Source organism: Platalea leucorodia (genome assembly GCF_965183815.1).
Source record: "Platalea leucorodia genome assembly, chromosome: 3".
Classification (NCBI taxonomy): Eukaryota; Metazoa; Chordata; class Aves; order Pelecaniformes; family Threskiornithidae; genus Platalea; species Platalea leucorodia.
The window spans coordinates 54,803,328-54,822,876 of NC_138825.1; the positions used below are offsets into that span (position 1 = coordinate 54,803,328).

Sequence of the window (19,549 nt, forward strand, 5' to 3'; positions counted from 1 at the left end):
CACAGTGTATGGGCTGGACCTGCGAGGTCAGACTTGGCGTAGGGCTGGCAGCATTTGCTCAGTCCCCTTTCTCCTGCCCAGTGCCTAGCGACTCGGAGACTCTCCCTGCATCTGATTAATGAGTGAGTCAGCAGCTTGTGCAGTCATTTCTCCTCACAATATTTCAGCTTCGCTGTGGCACTGTTGTATTCGTGTATGCCAGCCTCATTCTGGAGTCTTTGACACTAAGCTCTTAAAGCCTTAATGTGCTTACATAACATGATATGGAGAACGAAGAAAGTAAATTTAATTAAAATCTTTCCCCACTGCTTCTGACACACAGGCAGAGACAAAAGGAAGACACTTCTTTTCGAATGCTGAAGAATAATGTGGCATCCTCGCAAAAACAGACAAGGAAACTGAAGACACTGGTGGTGTATAGTATATCTAAAAAGGGGACTAATCTTCTAAAGTTTAGGTGTTAGACATCTGAAATGAAGGAGAACCTGTGCCTTGGTGGCTGAATTCATGTTTTGGTTTCCTTTAGCCATTGAGTTGACATCTGTGAAAGATATGTTGGTAAAAGTAAGTAAAAAAAACCCAAACCCTTTTAAATTCAGTATCAACTTTATTCCAGGAGAAGAAGGTTCATTAGTTATTTGACCAACTTTGCTAGTGAAAATAAATAACCCATTGCACACAAATATTACTGCAATCAGCATCCTGTTAATGCCTTAGACAGAGAATTCTAGTGCAAATTTATGAGGAGCTTCTGCTGAATGCCCAACTTTTGAATGGCTTTCACTTCTCTCTGTAGTTTTATATAAGAATAGAAGTACACTAATCCCAATTAAAAAGCAACATTCACCAGATGTAACAAAGCAGCAGTATCTGGGAGACCCATAGATTTCCCCATGCTCAGGAAGAAAATAGCAGGGTATCTCAACTGGTAACTGTAATTGTAGCCTAGCTTTTCAGGGGACAATACATCAAACATAATTGCGTGAATTGAATCTCTTTGCTTGGGGAAATAAAAACCATTTGAAGAATGGAAGCAAAACCTTTTTGATTTAATGACATCCTGAAAATGAAGTCTGCAACCCTGTGAACTCCATTTATTGCTTCATGAGTACTGTAAGATGTCAAATGTTTATCAGCATGTTTTGAAATCTGGTGTAGAACCCGCATATTGTAAGATATTCCCTCCTTTTAGCTGCCTCAGTGAAAGCTCTGCTTCCTCTCTTCTTGCCAAAGGGCAGAGCAACGTGCAATTCTATAGAGTGCTGCATTATTTTCTATAGACTGGTGACATGATGCTCAGGAGGCAGTTAAGGAAAGATCCCTTTTCTTAAATAATACATCCTTCCTCACCCTTACCTGAGAAGTAGTGGAGCTTCATCCGGTCAAACAAATAGTTCACATACAATGGGAACTGAGTTACCTGTTTTATCTTGCGTCTTTTTGATAGCTCTTCTACTATCCTCCCTATATGTTCTGTCTCTCCTCTCTTTCACTGTGTTTAGCTGCCTCTTGAACGTGCCTCCCTGCTGCAAAGATACAGACATCAAAGTAGGAAGTGAAGGGGTAACCATTACACACGTGATCAGCTTTTGTTTGAAAACAGTATAATAACTGATTTCCTGGGAGCAGAAGCCATACAAGAAACAATAATTTACCACAATGGGATTATTTGTTGTAGGTTGAATGAAGCATTTATTATGGTCTGTGATTTTTCAGCCTATCATTCTGTCTCATGAAAAATACAAATCATTTTTTTAATTGAGATTGAAACAAAGCCTCTTTTTTCTGACCCTCTTTTGGCTTGGTAATACACAAAAAAAATAAATTATTTTTCCACAAATCGTTTGCGGTCACATTAGCTTGCACATAGAGACAGCAAGGTCATTGAGACAGCCCACAACAAGTGAAGCCTGCAGCCCTGATCCACAATTGCTTGTTCTGGTCACCAGGTAGCATTTCCTGGCCTCTCCCTCATAGACAGTCAGCTACAGCTGGAATTGCCTGGAAAAGAGGCAGTTATTTCTGAAAACACAACTCCAGAAATTCTTGTAGCCGTATATTTGATTGTGGGCTGACAGCGATGAATGTTTAGATGTTTTCACATAGAATAACTGACTTTTACTAATTGACTTGTTGTCTGTGACTTACATTTGGACTTAACAAGTGCAATGGCATGAATAAAAGCCCTCTTTATACCATCAAGAGGTGAGCATTTCATTCAGCCATACAATATTAATGAACAGAATGCACTTGTTATTAAGAAGGTGATATGAAGAGAAAAAGCCAGTTAGTGCACAGGTTTTGAACACACCATCATTATACTAATTACATTTACAGACATTATAATCTGTGTTATTAATTTTGCAGTGCCTTAAAGTGAAACTTGTTAAATAATTTTGTTGTTATCTTTGTTGTTAGATAATGTAAGAGATGTTATAAATGGAATGTAAAAGGGAGTGAACTGACAATATTTGTAAAATATCTGAACCAATAACAGCAAATAAGTTTAAACAAATGAAACCCTTTGCAAAAATTATTTCATAGAATCTTAGTTTGGCATGGCTATTCAGAGGATTAGCCATTACTAAACAAAATGAAAAAAAATATTGAAAGGAATCGGTAACAAAACAGAAATGTAGAATTGATTGCGTTTTCTCTCCTATGTGTCCAAAGATAAAACCATAATTAGATAGTTAAGCATCAAAATAAAAGTGCTCTAATTTTTCTAAGACACCAAATATCTTAAACTTCCACTAAAATCACAGTAAGCTAAGTCTGTTCATCACCTTTCATGTCTCATTTAATTGCCACAATAATCTTTAGCTCTTACCTTCAGGGATCCAGATTTGAAATGACTGATCAGTTCAGCATGTTGGCCTTCTGCCCTGCTCCTTGCAAGATCCTATGGCACAAATTTCTTGTGGTCAGAGTTTGTCTGGTCTTCTCTAACATGAGACACTGCAAGATATGTTACTTCCATTGCTTTCCAAGGATATGCTGTCACTAGCACATCTCTACACAAACTCGTGCAGAGCCAGACAGGCATGTTTGCTCAGAGTCATTGGGGGTTCTTTTGTTTTGGTTGTTTTTTTTTTTTTTTAATTCAGTTCAGTTGGAAGGGACCTACAATGACCATCCAGTCCAACCGCCTGACAACTTCAGGGCTGACCAAAAGTTAAAGCATGTTATTAAGAGCATTGTCCAAACGCCTCTTACACAGTGACAGGCTTGGGGCATTGACCACCTCTCTAGGAAGCCTGTTGCAGAGTTTGACCACCCTGTGGTTAAGGTGGAGTATGCTGAGACTGAAGGAGAGCATAAGAAATCTGCCTCCATGATTTCTCCGATGCATATGGACATTTGCTGCAAGCCTGGGTACTGCTCTACCAGTGCATGGTGTAACCCCTGCTCTGCCGCCTGGCGTTTTGTGGGGGAGCCCTCTTTACTCTTTGGCATGACTTTGTGCTAAGTTGTTACACACGCAGCCCAAGTATGTATTTCATCTTCCCAGTGAAATTTAGCTCCAATTGTGCTTCCAAAATATTTTTTTTTTCTTAAATGAGCACTCATATTGAATGTAACCCATCACCATGTTGTAACTCACAACAAAGCTAACATCTCATATGGCCTACCCACAAAGCATATCAATCCCAGGAAGGACCCCTGCAAATAAAGAAGGCAGTATATACAATTTCTAAGACCTTCAGACCTCTGTCAGGATCACCAGAAAAGATGATAGCTCTCATAATAGTTGCTAACTGGACCAAGACAACAAAATCTCTTTTTATGTGACCTGGAATATTCAGCAGATGACAGTTAGTAACAAACCGTAAAACTATGTGTCTATTCCAGATGAAACATTATCATTTATAACAATTTTGTTCAACAGATTTTGGCTTTTTATTCTAATCAAGAGTCATCTGTGAACAGAATGTGTTCTTTATCAAATGTGTGTGTTTGTTCAAAATTTACCAACTGGCTAGGTATTGATCAGATTCCCGAACCAAAATGTTTTTACATTTCTTTCCATCCCAAATTCCTTCCTGCTCCAGCCTTTCTGAGGACTGCAAATGAGTAATCCTTTGTGCTTAATTTCTTACTGAATATTAACATAGACTTTTCCTATCTTTACTTCATACATGAAAGTTAATTCATTTCCAGCCATAATTCTTATTGATAGTATAGTTTTACTTAATTTCAGCTTGTCAAATGGGATTTGCACAAGTACCCACTCTGCTCTCAAGAACACTGTTAGCCCCACACCGACTTCACAGCAAAGGCACTAGACTAAATTAATGGTTGCTTTACATTCAGGTCCTTCTAAGTACCTAGCTGAAGCTAATCTTAGTTAGACTTGAGGCACATTATGGTAAAAGGAAAGACTCAGTGAGCTTAATGAAATTTTGGTCTGTCCTGTCTTCCTTCCCTCTCTACTTAGGTATTACTTTTGGCAGTGTTGGGAGCATTTTTCAGTTGTGTGCAGTCAGAGTGTGGTGTTTGGGGTTTTGTTTGGTTGGTTGGTTTTTGTTTTAGTAGTATATGTGTGTATATACCCTCCTCCTTTTTCAGCTTTAAGGTTGACTGACAGAAACAAAGACTAAAACCAAAACTGTAATAAGAAAAAATGACCCAAACTATTGAGGAACTGTTAAAATGAAATTATTAAAGGAAGAGTTGCATTGCATCCAATACAAAAATAAGTAAGTATGAAATTTAGGACACCTGAATTCTTCAAGGTCATCAAAAAAGTAATGGCCTAATTTGAGTGACTTCAATTAATCCAGTGCTCACATGGCTTATAATTTTTCTTTGCTTAGTGAAAGCTAAGGTCCCTAAAATAAAAAAAAAAAAAAAGAAAGCTAACAAAATACTTTTCTATTTTTAATGTTATAAACCCTAGTGTTCAAATTAGTCTTTGTAGATGAATGGCATTTTTTCCAAAAGATGAGAGAGGAAGGAAAAATAAAAGTTTCACAGTCCAGTGTTCTGCTTTGCCCTTTTTATCACATTTCAAAGACCTACTGAGGAAAAATACAACTTTACAGAGAAGCCCCATAACAAACATAATATATTTTTTGCATTTATTGAAAAGCTGTCCTATGAAAACTTAATTGAACATTGATTGCCTCTGTTTTGTCTTTGGCTGAACATAATTACATAATTTCATTTGTTTTTTAAAAAACACGCATTTCTTACTGATTGTCATAAGTGAATTTTTACAAGCTCAAATGCATAAGTATATTGATAACTTATAACGATGAAAATGAAATAAAATGGATTTTGACTGCAGGAAGTTAACTTTAAGTAAAGCATGACTTCTCATGCTGGATTTACTGGAAAATATCTTATTTACACATAAGGATGTTTATATTACTGATCTGTAGACAATTCATTACCATATGATGCTTCACATGTTGCTTTCCACTGCAGTACAATTATTTCTCTAGGTGACGTTAAGGCAGTCACCTCTGCGATGTGGGACTATATGCTTGGAACCTCAACATAAGCTAGATGTTCACTCCTAATTAGTCAAAAGCAAATCCTCCCACCATCAAATATTTATTCTCTTTGGAGGTATGCATATTATATTGAAATATGAGAAACCAAATGCATACTTTGCTGAGTTAATACATACTTGAGGTAAATGGCCTCTTTTTAAATCATTGGCACATTCTGTTACATTGAGTTTTCCACCTCTGGCAGCCACATGAATGCTTGCCTCAGGAAACGCATATGGATGCTATCATTATCATCTCCTGCAAGTGTCGCTGATGTTTACGTTCCTTTTTTTTTTTTTTTTTTGACTAATTGAGAAATTAAGGAGGTATCTGACATCAGCTCTCAGGTAGAAGACAGTTGATAGCGAGTGCTGTGCCCTATCAGTCATTTTGTGATCTCTTCCACGACTTGCTGTCCAGAAGCTTCACAAGAAAGAGAGGACTGTGGTGATGAGCTCAGGCGCTTTCCGCCTCTCTTTCACATAGCGATGGAGAACACATTCATTTTCTATCTACAAGAAAGCAGAATCAGTGATAAATTCACAGTCTGTTAATCCTAAGGGACAAATCAGCAGACAAAACACACCTAGAGATAACATATACAGACCACACGTTAACATATTCAGGCAACAGATGTCTCCACCATGCCGTATATACTATATGCAGTACATAAGTGAGGGTACATGTAGTGGCATACTCTTTGCTTCCCTGGGTAAATATTCTGTCACCTTGCATATAAGGTTTCTATTCTTTCTGTGTTTCTGAACATGGATCTGAATGGCATTGGTTTAATGCAATTTGAATGGGAGCTATGAACCCTCTCCTGCAAAGAAAATGGCAGATATATTGCCTCTGGGAAATATTTCTCCAGCTGCTCCTTGCTTGATGGTGCTGGTGGTGAATGTATGGCAGTGAAAGGAGCACATGAACTCATTCAGTCAGATTATGCTATTTTCACAAGGCTTTTTTAATTCACCACCACAACTGTTTGCTATGTTCAGCTCATACTGAAGCAAGACTTTCATGCCCAGTTGCAATGAATGCCCTGTGCGAGGAAGACCCAGAGAAAGAAACATAGACATACCTGCCTTTGGGATCTCTGCTATCCTAATGAATCCCTAGTTGACATTCTGAGTTGTAGGGCAAATGAGCTGAGAACACCTACCAAATCAGAGCCTTTTCCAAGGATAAATTTAAGGATGGTCTTCATGATTTGATTTGAAAGCCATATCATGTCTACATTAGGGGAAGGAACTATTTTTTAACTTGAAAGTTTCAGTGAACTTGTAGATTTTCCTCTTTTCTTCATATTAAAATGACAACTATCTTCTCCAACCTGGATTTGAGAAGTGTCAGTTAACACCTAGTCTCTCACACATCCTACTTCCCTAGCGTAGACAAGGTGTTACTTAGACAAAGTAACAGAAACTGGATTGCAAATGCCTGTTAAACACCGAGTAATGTGGGAGGTCTACAGATAAAAGCATCTTGCAGTTTGGAGCATATTGTGATAAAATGACTCGAGGGAAAGGAAACACAACAGGGAAGTTTCTTACTTCCAGCTTCCTCAGGACCCCTGCAGCACAGGTCCGCTGTGACTCGGGGTCGGCCCTGACAGCATTCAGCAGCTCGTGATGGGAAGCAGGGGAACGGCCCAGGACCCAGCAGGGTCTGATGTGAAATGCAACCACAAATGGCACCCTCTGGCAGTGCCTGTGCATCAGCAGATCAGAGCTAAAACCTGCATGTGGGGAAAACCTTCACGGCCACATTGTTTCTGCTCAACGGACAGAGACTTCAATGTCGGCTCATACAGGATCTTCTAAGCTGCAGTTACATAAAAAGTCCTTTAGTGTTTTGAACTTTGTTTGACTTTCTGTAGCAATCCCAAATTGGCATACCTACTACTACTTTTAGCTAAAATGATTAGTTCTGATAACTTGAGAAGTTATGCTGATTTAGGTTATTTGCTTGTTAACACTGAAAGGGACATTGGTATCTTGGCACTCAAAACTGTGAAATTTAAAAAAAAAATCTTCAAGTGTGACAAAAAGTCAAATTTACAAGCAAATTGTTTTAAAAAATCGTTCTAGCTGAAATGCATCGTTCTGATGCTGGGTTGTTTAACCCTTCTTAACATAAATAACATTGGGGAATGACAAACAAAAATTCCAAAACCAACAAATTAAAGCTGACAATTGGATTAAACTGGTGCTTTCTCATGAGGCATTTCACTTTCAATGAATTAAAGATTTCTGAAAAAAAAGTGGTTTGGCCTTTTTTTTTTTTATTTAATTAAAAGCCCTGGCTGGCACTTCATTTATGCTTCTAAAGCTTTATAACAGAAATAAATAAGAAAACTTTTTATATCTCACTGCTTTTTCATATGTTCATATTATTTCATCTTTGTAAATAACAACACTTTTTTCTTACTATTTTAGGCAATGAAAGCCTAGAAGAAAACTATGTGCAGGACAGTAAAATGGGATTTGTCATCAATGCTATATATGCTATGGCTCATGGGCTCCAAAATATGCATCATTCCCTTTGCCCTGGACATGTTGGGCTGTGTGATGCTATGAAGCCAATTGATGGCAGCAAGCTCTTGGAGTTCCTCCTCAAATCCTCATTCATCGGTATTTCTGGAGAAGAAGTTTGGTTTGATGAAAAGGGAGATGCTCCTGGAAGGTAAAGAGATGTTTCATTTCAGATAATTAAACCAGGTGTTGGGAAGAGGGAAATGTTGCTGGGTTTGGTGATGGAGATTTCTTTGGCTGTTTTGCTGAACCGTACAGCATGCATTCTGTGAGACATAAATGGAGTTATCTGGATCAGTCTTACCGACAGCCAGGAATAACACCAGTAACACATGATACGTTGATAGCTACAGCTCAAATTGAGACAGGAACTACAGTACAGCCTGTAACATTTCTAGTGTTTCAGGAGAGGACAAACCTTGTATCTCACAGACTTTTGGTGTCTCAGCTACCACTGAGGCTCAGCACCAGGGTTTTAATAGGTACAAAGCCTACTACTACTGCTTGGAAATTAATGAAACATTTGCTTGCTAAGGCTTTGAAGGTAGGCCTGTAGAGCACATCCTTTTCCAATTTGATCTCTGCTGCTCCAAGGGCCCCCAGGATGTAGCACTGTGTCCTTGCCAGAGATTATTTAGTTCTGCTTGGTTAACTCCTGTGTGCTCTCCTTAACTTGTTTCACTCCAAATAAGCTTGGCTGTCCCAGAGTTTAAAGACAGGTCCAAGTAAAGCAGGACAAATACTTTTTTTTTTTTTTTTTTTCCAGAAGGTACTGTGTTTCACTCATTTGGGGTCTGGTAAACTCCAGCTGTGGTAGCTGCTACCGTCTACCCCTCCCTAGCAGACACAGTATGTACCTGAGCAGTGGGTGAGAGAGCAACTTTGTGGCCTTGGACGTCACCTTTTTTTCTCTTATGGGAGCCAGCTGACAGAAATCTTTCCCTCTTCATTTAGTTCTGTGGGCTCTGTCCAACTATTTTAAGTGAGACACCTCTCAGATGAGTTTATTTTTGAGTTTGTTTTGTTTTGTTTTTTGTAAATAAGTTTAATTCAGCTGCTGAAGCACAAAATCCATTATTAACTGAAACCTACTCAGGGGTTACTTCACTGAAGTTAGTTCTCCTACTGAGTGATTAAAGTATTATAAAAGACTCTCTCACTCCATCTTTGGGCTTATTGCATAAATGCATCTGAGTGCCAACACTGCACAAAGAGAGTGCTCTGGAATAAACAGGAGTTTGCAGTCTGGCATATGTTTTCAAAGAGTATTTGTAAGACACAGTGGCCTTAAAGCAACTCTTATTTCTATTACTAGCCTTTATTAGCAAAACTGACCAACTTTTTTACCGTTTGCTATTTGCATTGCTTGTTATATTTAAACAGAACATACATTTAACAGCTCGTTACATTTAAATAATAAGAAAAAGCTGGTCAGTTTGGTCTTTTTGTTGAGCTCTGTATACTTTAGATTTTTTTAGTCAAAGATATAAATGAGCTAGGTCAGACTTTGAAAGTAGAGGCAAGCAATTCACTTACAGTCAAACACATACTTATTGACACAAATACATAAATCAAATCTTTGTACTTATCATTTAGATAATACAGAGAAATTACTGCTTAGTGTAGCTTTAAGTTTATTACACGCTATTTATCTCCATAAAAGCATTACTCCAGCTTTGCATATGCTGTATTGTCTGGCTGTTAGTTATTAAGTTTGATGTTTACATGTAATTTTCCAATTTTAGCCCAAATCTCATTTATTGTCTTGTCACCTGAGAGCATTTCCACAACTCTCATCAGTACCAAGCATAGAATTAGAATGAACAGCTCCTGAATTCAAAATATAGGAGGGTTATATCAGGATATTTCTCTGAGTAGGTCAGGATGATAGAATTTATTCCATCCATCATTTTGGTCTGTAGCAAGGTTCATTTCTCTTGATTCCCTGGCCTATTTAGAATTTGATGGGTTATTTTCGGTAGGGTTTTTTTTTGCTGTTCCTCATTTAAATTTTCACAGCTGGAATTAGCAAGTTTGGACAAGAAAGTTCAATTAACCTTTTTGTTATTCATGCTGTAATCCTTGTGTCACTCTGTGGCATTTATGACATTGGCAATATCATATCAGAGAATGGTGATGTGTATTTGAAATGTGAGATCTTTGTATGCCAGCAGTAGTTTATGCCCATGCAGAATTGTATTTAGCTCCAGATTAGCCCTAGTGTTTCCACAGCTCCACATGGAAAAGCTCTTTGTGGATGAGTGAACATACCATACCACGGTATCAATACCCAAAAGAGCTTTTGTACCTCAGCAAAATGAAGAGATAAACACCATGTACCACACCCAAATACAGCAAAGAGAGCCAGATCTGAAATTTCCTAGTTGTTTAGCTTTTCTGTGCCAGTGCAAGAATGTCACACAAATATGTAAAAAGTTTTTTGATATTATGTTACCATACCATGTGAACAAATTAACTTCACAAGATGGAATAAATCAATATTCCTTCTTAGAAGGCAGCAACCTTCCTCATACTTTATTTTCAAAATCTGTGAGGTTCTTTGAGCAATTGACTCTCACAAGCTCCTAGTTACAATCATCATGGGTAGAGCAGGTAGAGATGCCTGTAGTTATGTTTGCCTGACACTCACATAATTTCCTGTTTTGAACCCCTTAAAGCTTCATCAAACCTTAACCATTTGTTTAGATATAACTCTTTTTCTATCTCAGGCTCAATTCATGGTTTCAAGCTTTTATCAAAATGAGATTAGAAAACAAGAGGCACTTTTTCAAAGGTTTATTTCTTCTGTGCAGAATCTTTTCTTTGAAGAGCTTTTATGCAGAAATGTGAAGCAGAGCTTTATCAGAAGGGCACAAATGCAGTCACTTAACTGAATGCACTGCCTCCAGGAAAAAATGACGTGGATGTAGCTCTGGAAAATCAACAGCTTTATGTGCTCACTATACTGTCATTAAGAACATGCTGGTAAAATTGCTGAACTTTTTACTTTCATTGAGTACGTCCCATTTCCTTTCTCAATAGTAATCATATCACTCAAATTCCCAGAAATGGCTGGAGAAGATGTGAGGGATCCAGTAGTCAACACCACATCCTTCTCTGGGCCTATGCAAGGAGCAGGGGACAGATCCATTTTGAGCTCTTGCCTATCCTAGAGTAACTAACTGCCTACTTTTAGCTTATGGCAGGTATAAAAAAAATTACCTCTCTAGGACAAACAATTTGCATAGGCCTTTGACCATAAAATGCTATGTCACAACTGTCAGAACTTTCAGCTCCTACACTGGACCTCTGATATGTGGAGAAATGCTAAGGTTCACAAGCTAACAGAAATGTTGTTGTTCGTTTTACCCCAACTAGACTCGGATGTAGACCCATATAACTCTATCTAGTTCAAAATTTCCAGTGGCCGTTCTGGCTTCAGATATGCCAACTCTATCAACTCCAATGCTTTGAGTAAATTATCAAATGCATAATGCAAACACTTCAAACTTATATAGTATATGGGATCATAGAATCTCCTGAGTTGGAAGGGACCTACAAGGATCATCAAGTCCAACTCCTGTCCCTGCATAGGACAACCCCAAAATTCATACCATATGTCTGAGGGTGTTGTCCAAATGCTTCTTAAATATTGTTGGGCTTGGCACTGTGACTACCTCCCGGGGGACCCTGTTCCAGTGCTCCACCACCCTCTGGGTGAAGTACCTTTTCCTAATATCCAACCTAAACCTCCCCTGGCATATCTTCCTGCCATTCCCTCGGGTCCTATCATTGGTCATCAGGGAGAAGAGATCAGCGCCTGCCCCTCCTCCTTCCCTTGTGAGGAAGCTGTAGACTGTGATGAGGTCTCCCCTCAGTCTCCTCTTCTCCAGGGTGAACAGACCAGGTGACTTCAGCTGCTCCTCATACGGCTTACCCTCTAAACCCTTCACCATCTTCGTGGCTTCCATATAAAAGAATGTGTCTCAAAACAGACCATGTCATTTTGGAGTTTGGCTCCATGGGTGGTTTTTTTGGCCAGTTTCATCCCAGCATTGCTCACCATTGTTGTCTTCCATTCTGCCTTCCAGGATAGCATACCTTACTGCCAATCTGATATTATGAGGAAAGGTAGCTTCAGCCATCTCAGACTAACCAGAGTAAGAGTGTGCTCGTGACCAGCTGGCTCACTGTCTGGCTCACCTCACAAGTAACTTGTTCATATGACACCACCTGTTTGGTCACATCATTTCCCAATATACTGGAGAGCTTGCCCTTATATTAAAAGAAAGATTAATTTTCTTATGTGTAGAATGTTTTCATGGCTTCTGTAAATGCTGCCATATGTGTGTGAAATCCAGCTGCCTCCGTGGTCCTCGCTCTCTTAGAGCTTCATGACTCTTGTCAAACCCACTTCTTTTGGAATAATCATTTTTAGCTTGGACAGAGCCCAAAAGTGTTAAAGCTATCCATGTGTGAGTGAGGGGATGGGGGAGGTATTCCAGCACTGAACAAAGCAGAAATTTTTCATTAAGGAAAAGAAGAAAAGGATAAAGAACTTATGCACGTCTCCATATACCAAGTGTGTATGTTAGACCACATTTCTGCACTTAAAATTCAAGCTGCATATCAAAGCTGCAAACATTGTACTACAACTTGTCATATGCAAGACTGTGTAAGAGCTTTTAGTCTGCATACTTTATTCTTTGACAGATAACTGATAGAAAAGGGAACAGTATTATAAGAAAACATAAGAATGGCTTTCAACCTAAAATCATATCCCTGAAATTGCCAGCTCTTGATTGATATTTCATTAATGCCACTCTGCACCTTGTAATATGTTTTTCCAAAAATGAAAACAATCTGTGCAGGTTCAAAAATTCCATTAAGGGAATGGGAGGTTTTAGTAATCTTTTATTCCCCTTCCTGAACTTATTTTCCAGCCCAGAGTAACTGATTTTGTATCAGTCTAATACCAGGTCACACTAAAATCCAAGTAGGTTCTTCTTGCTAGGAAGACACATGTACATTCCTGCTCAATTTTACTTCTGTCTGTTGAGTCTACATTATAAAGTGCCGGGCTCTTACTGCTTCTTGCTATCCTGATTCTTCACAATCCTGAAAACAGCATTCCTTTTTTTATGTTCTTCCTTTGCAAGAACTGGGATATGAGAAGGAATTGTTTCCTAGTGAATTTGAAATTTACCCCTTTTCTAAGCAACTCCTCGATTAGTAGCTGATTGCCAAGCAATGGAGCTGCCTCCTGCATGGAGCTCCATTGAACTCAGAGGCAAGAGTCCCTTTTCCCATGTGATTCAGTGGAGCTCTGCAGTGGCACTCATATTATCTGAGCATGCATATTTGCAAGACCAAGGTCTAAATACAGCTGTAAACATGCACTTCTTTAAATCATTGTTAACTAGAGAGATTCCAAAGACTCAATTAAGAAAACCAAACATCTAGAGAGTAATTCTAACACCTCTTTCCTCTGTGAAGTGCAGAGAGAGTTGAAATTTGCATGTTTGAACCTCAGAAGGGACAAGAAAGAAATGGATATGTCTCTCTCTTTGCCCGCAACCAAGCATCCCAGTTTTATTTATGGCTCATACTTTGCTTACCTTTCATTCCTAAAGCACATACAGATTAGCAACACTCATTATAAACAAAAGATTTTTTCCCCCCAGAGACTGAAACAATACAGTAGAGAGAAACAAGGCAGTGACTCGCAGGCTTGGAAAACAGAAGATGCTTTGTGATTTTCAGCTCCAGTCCTGATTTCTGGTTCTCATCCCTCTTTCTCTTGTCCTTTTTTTAAACAAAGCCCTCCTCCTTCTCATCTTACGAGGCTAGGCTGTGGGTCCAGCCTCTTTTGTGGTTCTTCCTCTCTGTGCACTCTCCAACATTCGTTCTCCCATTCTTGCTTAACTCCTACTAAGAAATCACCACAGTTAATCACTGCTTTGCACAAGCCACATTCTGAGGGTTAAAGAAGGAACAGAATAATTAGCAGTAAGGGATGTGCACACATCAGGTCGAACACATGGGAGGCAATGATGGAGACAGGGCAGTTGAATGTTTATTGTAGCAGTGTTTTATGCTTCCTTTACATCAGCCTTGGGAAGATCTCTCCTACTTCCCTAGGGCGAGGAAGTAAATTTTGTGCCTGAGCTGCTAACTTTTCCTGGCAGTCTCACTGGGCTGGGTAATATAAACAGTTGAACTACTGCTTACGGTGAACTTACGGCATACCAGTTCAGCTAGTTTGAGTATTTCTGCTGGATACTTTAGAGCTCCCAGCAGGGGCTATGCTGCAACCAACCTGTATGTAGGCACCTAGCAAATGTTAAAGACATCTTGAAAAATGGTTGAAAAGCACACCATCCAGACAGTGCCTACAGGTGCATCTTTAGCAGAGCTTGTTGTCTTTGATGTGCAGTTCTTCCTGGACACAAAACTTTTTACCTACAGTTTTATGTAAGCAGGGCAAGCAATCAGTAATTGTGTGGCAATCAGAGCTGTCATTTCCCACAATTCTGCTGCAAATCCTACAGTATTTGGTGCTTCTGTGAAACTCTAGTCCCTGGTGTTAAGTGATGACATGAATATTTATGGAGGCAGAAGGAGAAAGGCAAGGTAAATTTTTATCCTTCGTGTTTCAGGATAGTGACTTGCTTTCTCTTTTTTTCCCTTGCAGGTATGACATCATGAACCTGCAGTACATAGAGCCCAACCGCTATGACTACGTCCTCATTGGGACCTGGCACGAGGGCGTGCTCAACATTGACGACTATAGGATTCAGATGAATAAGAGTGGAATGGTCCGATCGGTGTGCAGTGAGCCTTGCTTGAAGGGCCAGATTAAGGTGTGCCTCAGACACTTGCTTTCTGCTATAGAAATGTGAATAACCAGTCAGCTTTTTTTCCCTAAACCGAAGCAAGCTTCTTTCATGCCAAGGAATAGGACTTCCTGTTCTTCAGGAAAGCCAGAAGTATAGAAAGAGTCCTAGATTAACATCTTCCTCTTACAATCCCATATACAGGCCCATGTTTTCTAAAATTGCTCTTTGTAGTGATGCAGAATCTTCTAGTGTGACAGGATTTGAATTTCACTTTATGCGAGAAAGAACAAGATTTTCACTTAGTCATTGCCTACAACATTCAGTGGCTGTGATTCACTTGGGGGCTGATCCTGAAAAGAACGTGACCCATGGGAATCCAGTATTTTGTTCCAGCAATAACACCTGCAAGAAAAAGGAAAAAAAAAAGCCTATTTGTATCTCATATTCACAACAGGAGGCATGGAAACACAAATGAAATCCCTCCGTGTTTACCAAACAGTAGCACTTGTATCAAGCTACAAATAATTTGCCACCTGCCATGCCTGGATGACATAAAGACATGTTCCATCACTATCAAAATGGTATGGATGCAGTAAGTTTAAAATGGCAAGATGCCCATTCAGGAAAATCACCTTAGAGCAGACCTTCCTTTCTAATTTCATTTAATAAGCACATTTGCAGCTTTTTAATTCTATATTGCTACTCTAAGCAATAAGTGATTGATGATTTGGCAAAGGCGTAGTGACATACTCCAGCAATCTTGGAGGGGAAACATTATCAGTATTTACTACCCTCCAAAACATCTTTTCCCTGTTTTTGAGATTGTGCAGTTTGTGTATGTGTGTATATGTAAACACCATGCATACAAAATGCCAGCTTCGGCTTCCATTGAAGTCTATTGGACTCTCTCCACAGACTGCAGGAGGAAATGTTAACAAAAAAAGCCCACAAAGCCAGCATTCAATAAAACAAACATTTTGTTTTTCACTACTGCACTTAGCTCTGCATATAGATGGATAGGAAGATCCTGGAGAGAAGACTGGATTCCTCATTTCTGGCAAACAGAGCCAGAGTCTTTGTTGGAGCCCTATGAGCTGGAGATACCCTTAATCTTTCTTTCAGCCTCAGCGTAATGAAACTAGGAGTCAAGACAAGGAAACCATCTTTTCAACATTGGATCATTACACTTAGCAGCCTTCACAGCACAGAAGGATACAACTTTCAGGCCCATTTGTCTCCAAAAGGGCTGTTCCAAAGCATGCTCTTGGTCACCACATACTGGTTTTATTTTGTACTAGGACCCATTATATCCTTTTAGCAGTATATTTTTTAATTTACTCTTACTTGAATTTCTATTTACGCTGGTGTAATAAGCCCCAAAGAGACTTGCACATAAAGTGGAATTTATGTGTGTGTGCATGTGCTTGTGTATATATATATGTATATGCATGAATCACTCTTTGTTCTAACCTTTGACTTTGTTTACTGCTTTTTACTATGTAATAGATATTAAGCGTGGGCTGAGCTACTTGTCCTGACCTGAACCATCTCTCACATTAAGCCTGTTCTCAAGTTTGAAAATATAACGCTCCCCATGCCTCTGTACCAAAGGGAAAATTATTTTGTACTTTTAACTCAGAAGTGCTCCCCCTAAAACAAAATAGAATTGTCCCCAGAGATTATCCTTGAACTCGTAAGCACAAATTTTAATATGCAGGGGTAGATACAGAATCAGGATTCATGTTTTCTAGTTGTTTGAAATGTGCCATACACAGGAATCCTGTCATATTTTAAACAGTGCAGTGGTATCTGTTCGCTGGGAGGGCTTCTGTCTTGTCTTATAGAGGATCATAGCTGAGGATGTATTTTGCATTACAGGTGATCAGGAAAGGAGAAGTGAGCTGCTGCTGGATTTGCACTGCTTGCAAGGAGAATGAATTTGTTCAGGATGAATTCACCTGTAAAGCCTGTGAGCTTGGCTGGTGGCCTAATGCTGACCTGACAGGTAGGGACATGTCCCTCCAAACGCATTCCCATTTTACAGGGCACAAGGAGAACGGTGTGTGGTGGAGAGTAAGGTGGCAGCATGCAGAGATATTAAAGGTACCTACTTAAACACCCATCCCAATGCAGTTTAGGGCGAGTGAAAAGTGCTATATCTTTTGGCTCAGTTCAGCAGCAGTGACAATAAAGATGGCAAAATTTATACCAAGAAGAAATGACATAGTCTATCTGTTCCTCCCCTTCAGTTAGCATAAGCATTGATAAAGCTGTTAAGACTACTAATGAACTTAGCAGCATTTGCTGCAATTTTAGCAATGATTATCACAAGAGCTCAGTGCATCCTTGTCAGATTGACAATACTCTTTCTGATCGTTCTACCATGCAATTAGTAATAATTTGTCTGGGATTTCAGGCCATTCAGTAACTGACTACCAGACTTTCATTTGGTATAAAGATCATTCTCACTGCACCTGCCAGCAAGAGGAACATCAACAAAATCCTGAGAAAGGCTGGCAGAAGAAAGGGAAACAGAATTACGCTGCTCTTTGTATATGCTTTGGTTGAGTTGTATGCTATGGCATCTTTCTATTATTTTGTACCTATCAAGGTCAACCTCCACACCTGCTCTGAGCTTTGCAGTAACCCCCAAGAAAATAGATTTAATGCACTGAGAAGCACCACCTTGACCTTGGGTTTGCTTTGCATCACTGTAAAAGACTACTGGCACCTCTGCGCCATGCCACATCTGCAAATCTTGGCTGCCAGTATTCAGCAGGGCATCATTCCTAGTCAGAGAAACAATCTGACTACCTAGCTGAAGATCAAATGTGCAACTTACCACATCTTTAATATGACTGGCTGGCAATGAGATGTTGCTGCAGCATTTAATATATAGACAAAGTACTCAAACCTTGATTAAATATTTCCTAGAGATACTGTTAAGCTAGTCACTGAAGCCAAGTGAGCTTTCAGAGGATTTATTTTGAGAGGGAAAGCTCGCCGCTTCTCCAGCTAAAATATACTATTAATCACAATAAACTGGGAAACTTGACCCATTGGCTATCTTGGTCTTCTATGGAAAATAAGCTATGGTCATGTCCCAGATGTGTGTGTACCTGCCTATATCCCATACCTCTCACCCCCTGTATCCCCCCTAGTCTGTCGTTTCCCCCCCCACCCCTTCTCTGGTGTGCAACTGAACATACTTCAAACAGATTTGTCAGGATACAGAAATCTCAGTGATCATTCAGTTCCTTCAAGTTTCATGTAAGTGGGTTGTAGGAAGAGGAGTTCTTGAAAAATACCTTCTGTAAGGGCCTCAATTGTGGAAAAACATCTTGTATTACTAGACACCAGAAAATCCAGAGCACCCTTCATAAATGTCCTGACCATTGGAAAAGCTCATATTCAACTGCCACATCCTAGGACACCAGTGTCTGCTAATTTTAAAGCAGATATCCATAGACAACCGGGCTCTGTTAGTCTTGGAGGTTTGCAGAATTTTTTGTATCTACTATTCAGGGAAGAAAACTGGGACTTCTTTTTAATCAATAAGGCAGAACAAGAGCATAGTGAGAGATCAATGTGCACTTGAGTGAATATGGTTCAGTGCTACCAGCTGCCCAAAATAGCTCAAAAGGGGGCATGTCAAAATGACAGGCAATGCTGAAAGGAGTTGAGGAAAGCATCAGTGCTGGAAAAAATCTCAGGGGCATGTTGCAATCTATTAACTTTTAATGAAATCAGTAGACGACCTGCTGATTTGTGTTTCTTCTCAGCAAGGAGACTGGACTGCTGCTGTTCTAAAATCACAGCAGCATCAGCCAAATGACAGCATAGCCATTCACTGATTTCCTAGAGAACATCAAAATGGCAGTCTTCTCCTGCACAGCTTCTTCATTCTGTCTTCTTGAGGAAAAAGCTTATTTTTTTAACCCCTGCAATTCATTTACTTGAATTGCATTGAATTCATTTACTTGAATTGCAGTACAAAGTACAAAGTTGTGAAGAGAAGCTGATGCCATCCTAACCTTTAGAAAAGGGAGACTGAGCTAAATAAACTCTGGCTCTTGAACTTCGTGGGAGTCACCATTGGTACCATTTAATTTGGCATTCTCTTTTCTTGCCAGGATTTCTCCCATCAAATATGTTTTTATAGTTTGCTTTTGTGTGTTGTATTCATACCCTGCCAGTCACCATAGCATCTAGACACAGACGTTAACATCTCACATTTGAGATTGTTTTTCCCTTTGCCTTAAATCTTAAATGCTAAACATGTATGCAGTTTTAGTCCCATTTTCCACCACGGATGGAGGCTCTAAAATCCTTAGTCCCTTTAAGAAACGTGAGGCACATACTGACCCATTTCCTAAGACATGCTTTTCAAGGTGCTCATTCTCTCAATTTGAAATGTCTCTGTTGCTCAGCAATCCTTTCCTGACATTTTAATTTTATTTTTAAATGTACAAATTTTTTTTTAGATTGCTTCCCCTAAATATGTGTTCAGTGAAGTGGAGTCAGCAGGCACAAAGGATTTCTCACCACAGATGATAAAAACTTGACCTGACAAATAGTCACTCAAACCAGTATCTTAAGGCCTTGTGCCAAGAAGAGATATCTTTTGTAGTATCAGAATCTAATATAAGAAGAATGAATGTCAAGCTAGTAAACC

The 19,549-nt window shown here is 39.3% G+C and overlaps 1 protein-coding gene across 2 annotated transcripts in view; it reads left to right on the forward strand.

Moving 5' to 3' along the window:
* Nucleotides 1–19,549, forward strand: part of GRM1 (glutamate metabotropic receptor 1) — a gene marked incomplete at both ends in the record, with an annotated part of 188,481 nt that overhangs the window by 135,433 nt on the left and 33,499 nt on the right. For both annotated transcript variants that reach the window (XM_082305575.1, XM_082305576.1), the window contains 3 exons: nt 7,940–8,186; nt 14,730–14,898; nt 16,753–16,879. In XM_082305575.1, the coding sequence (XP_082161701.1) occupies nt 7,940–8,186; nt 14,730–14,898; nt 16,753–16,879 (543 nt within the window). The remainder of the gene's footprint in view (nt 1–7,939; nt 8,187–14,729; nt 14,899–16,752; nt 16,880–19,549) is intronic.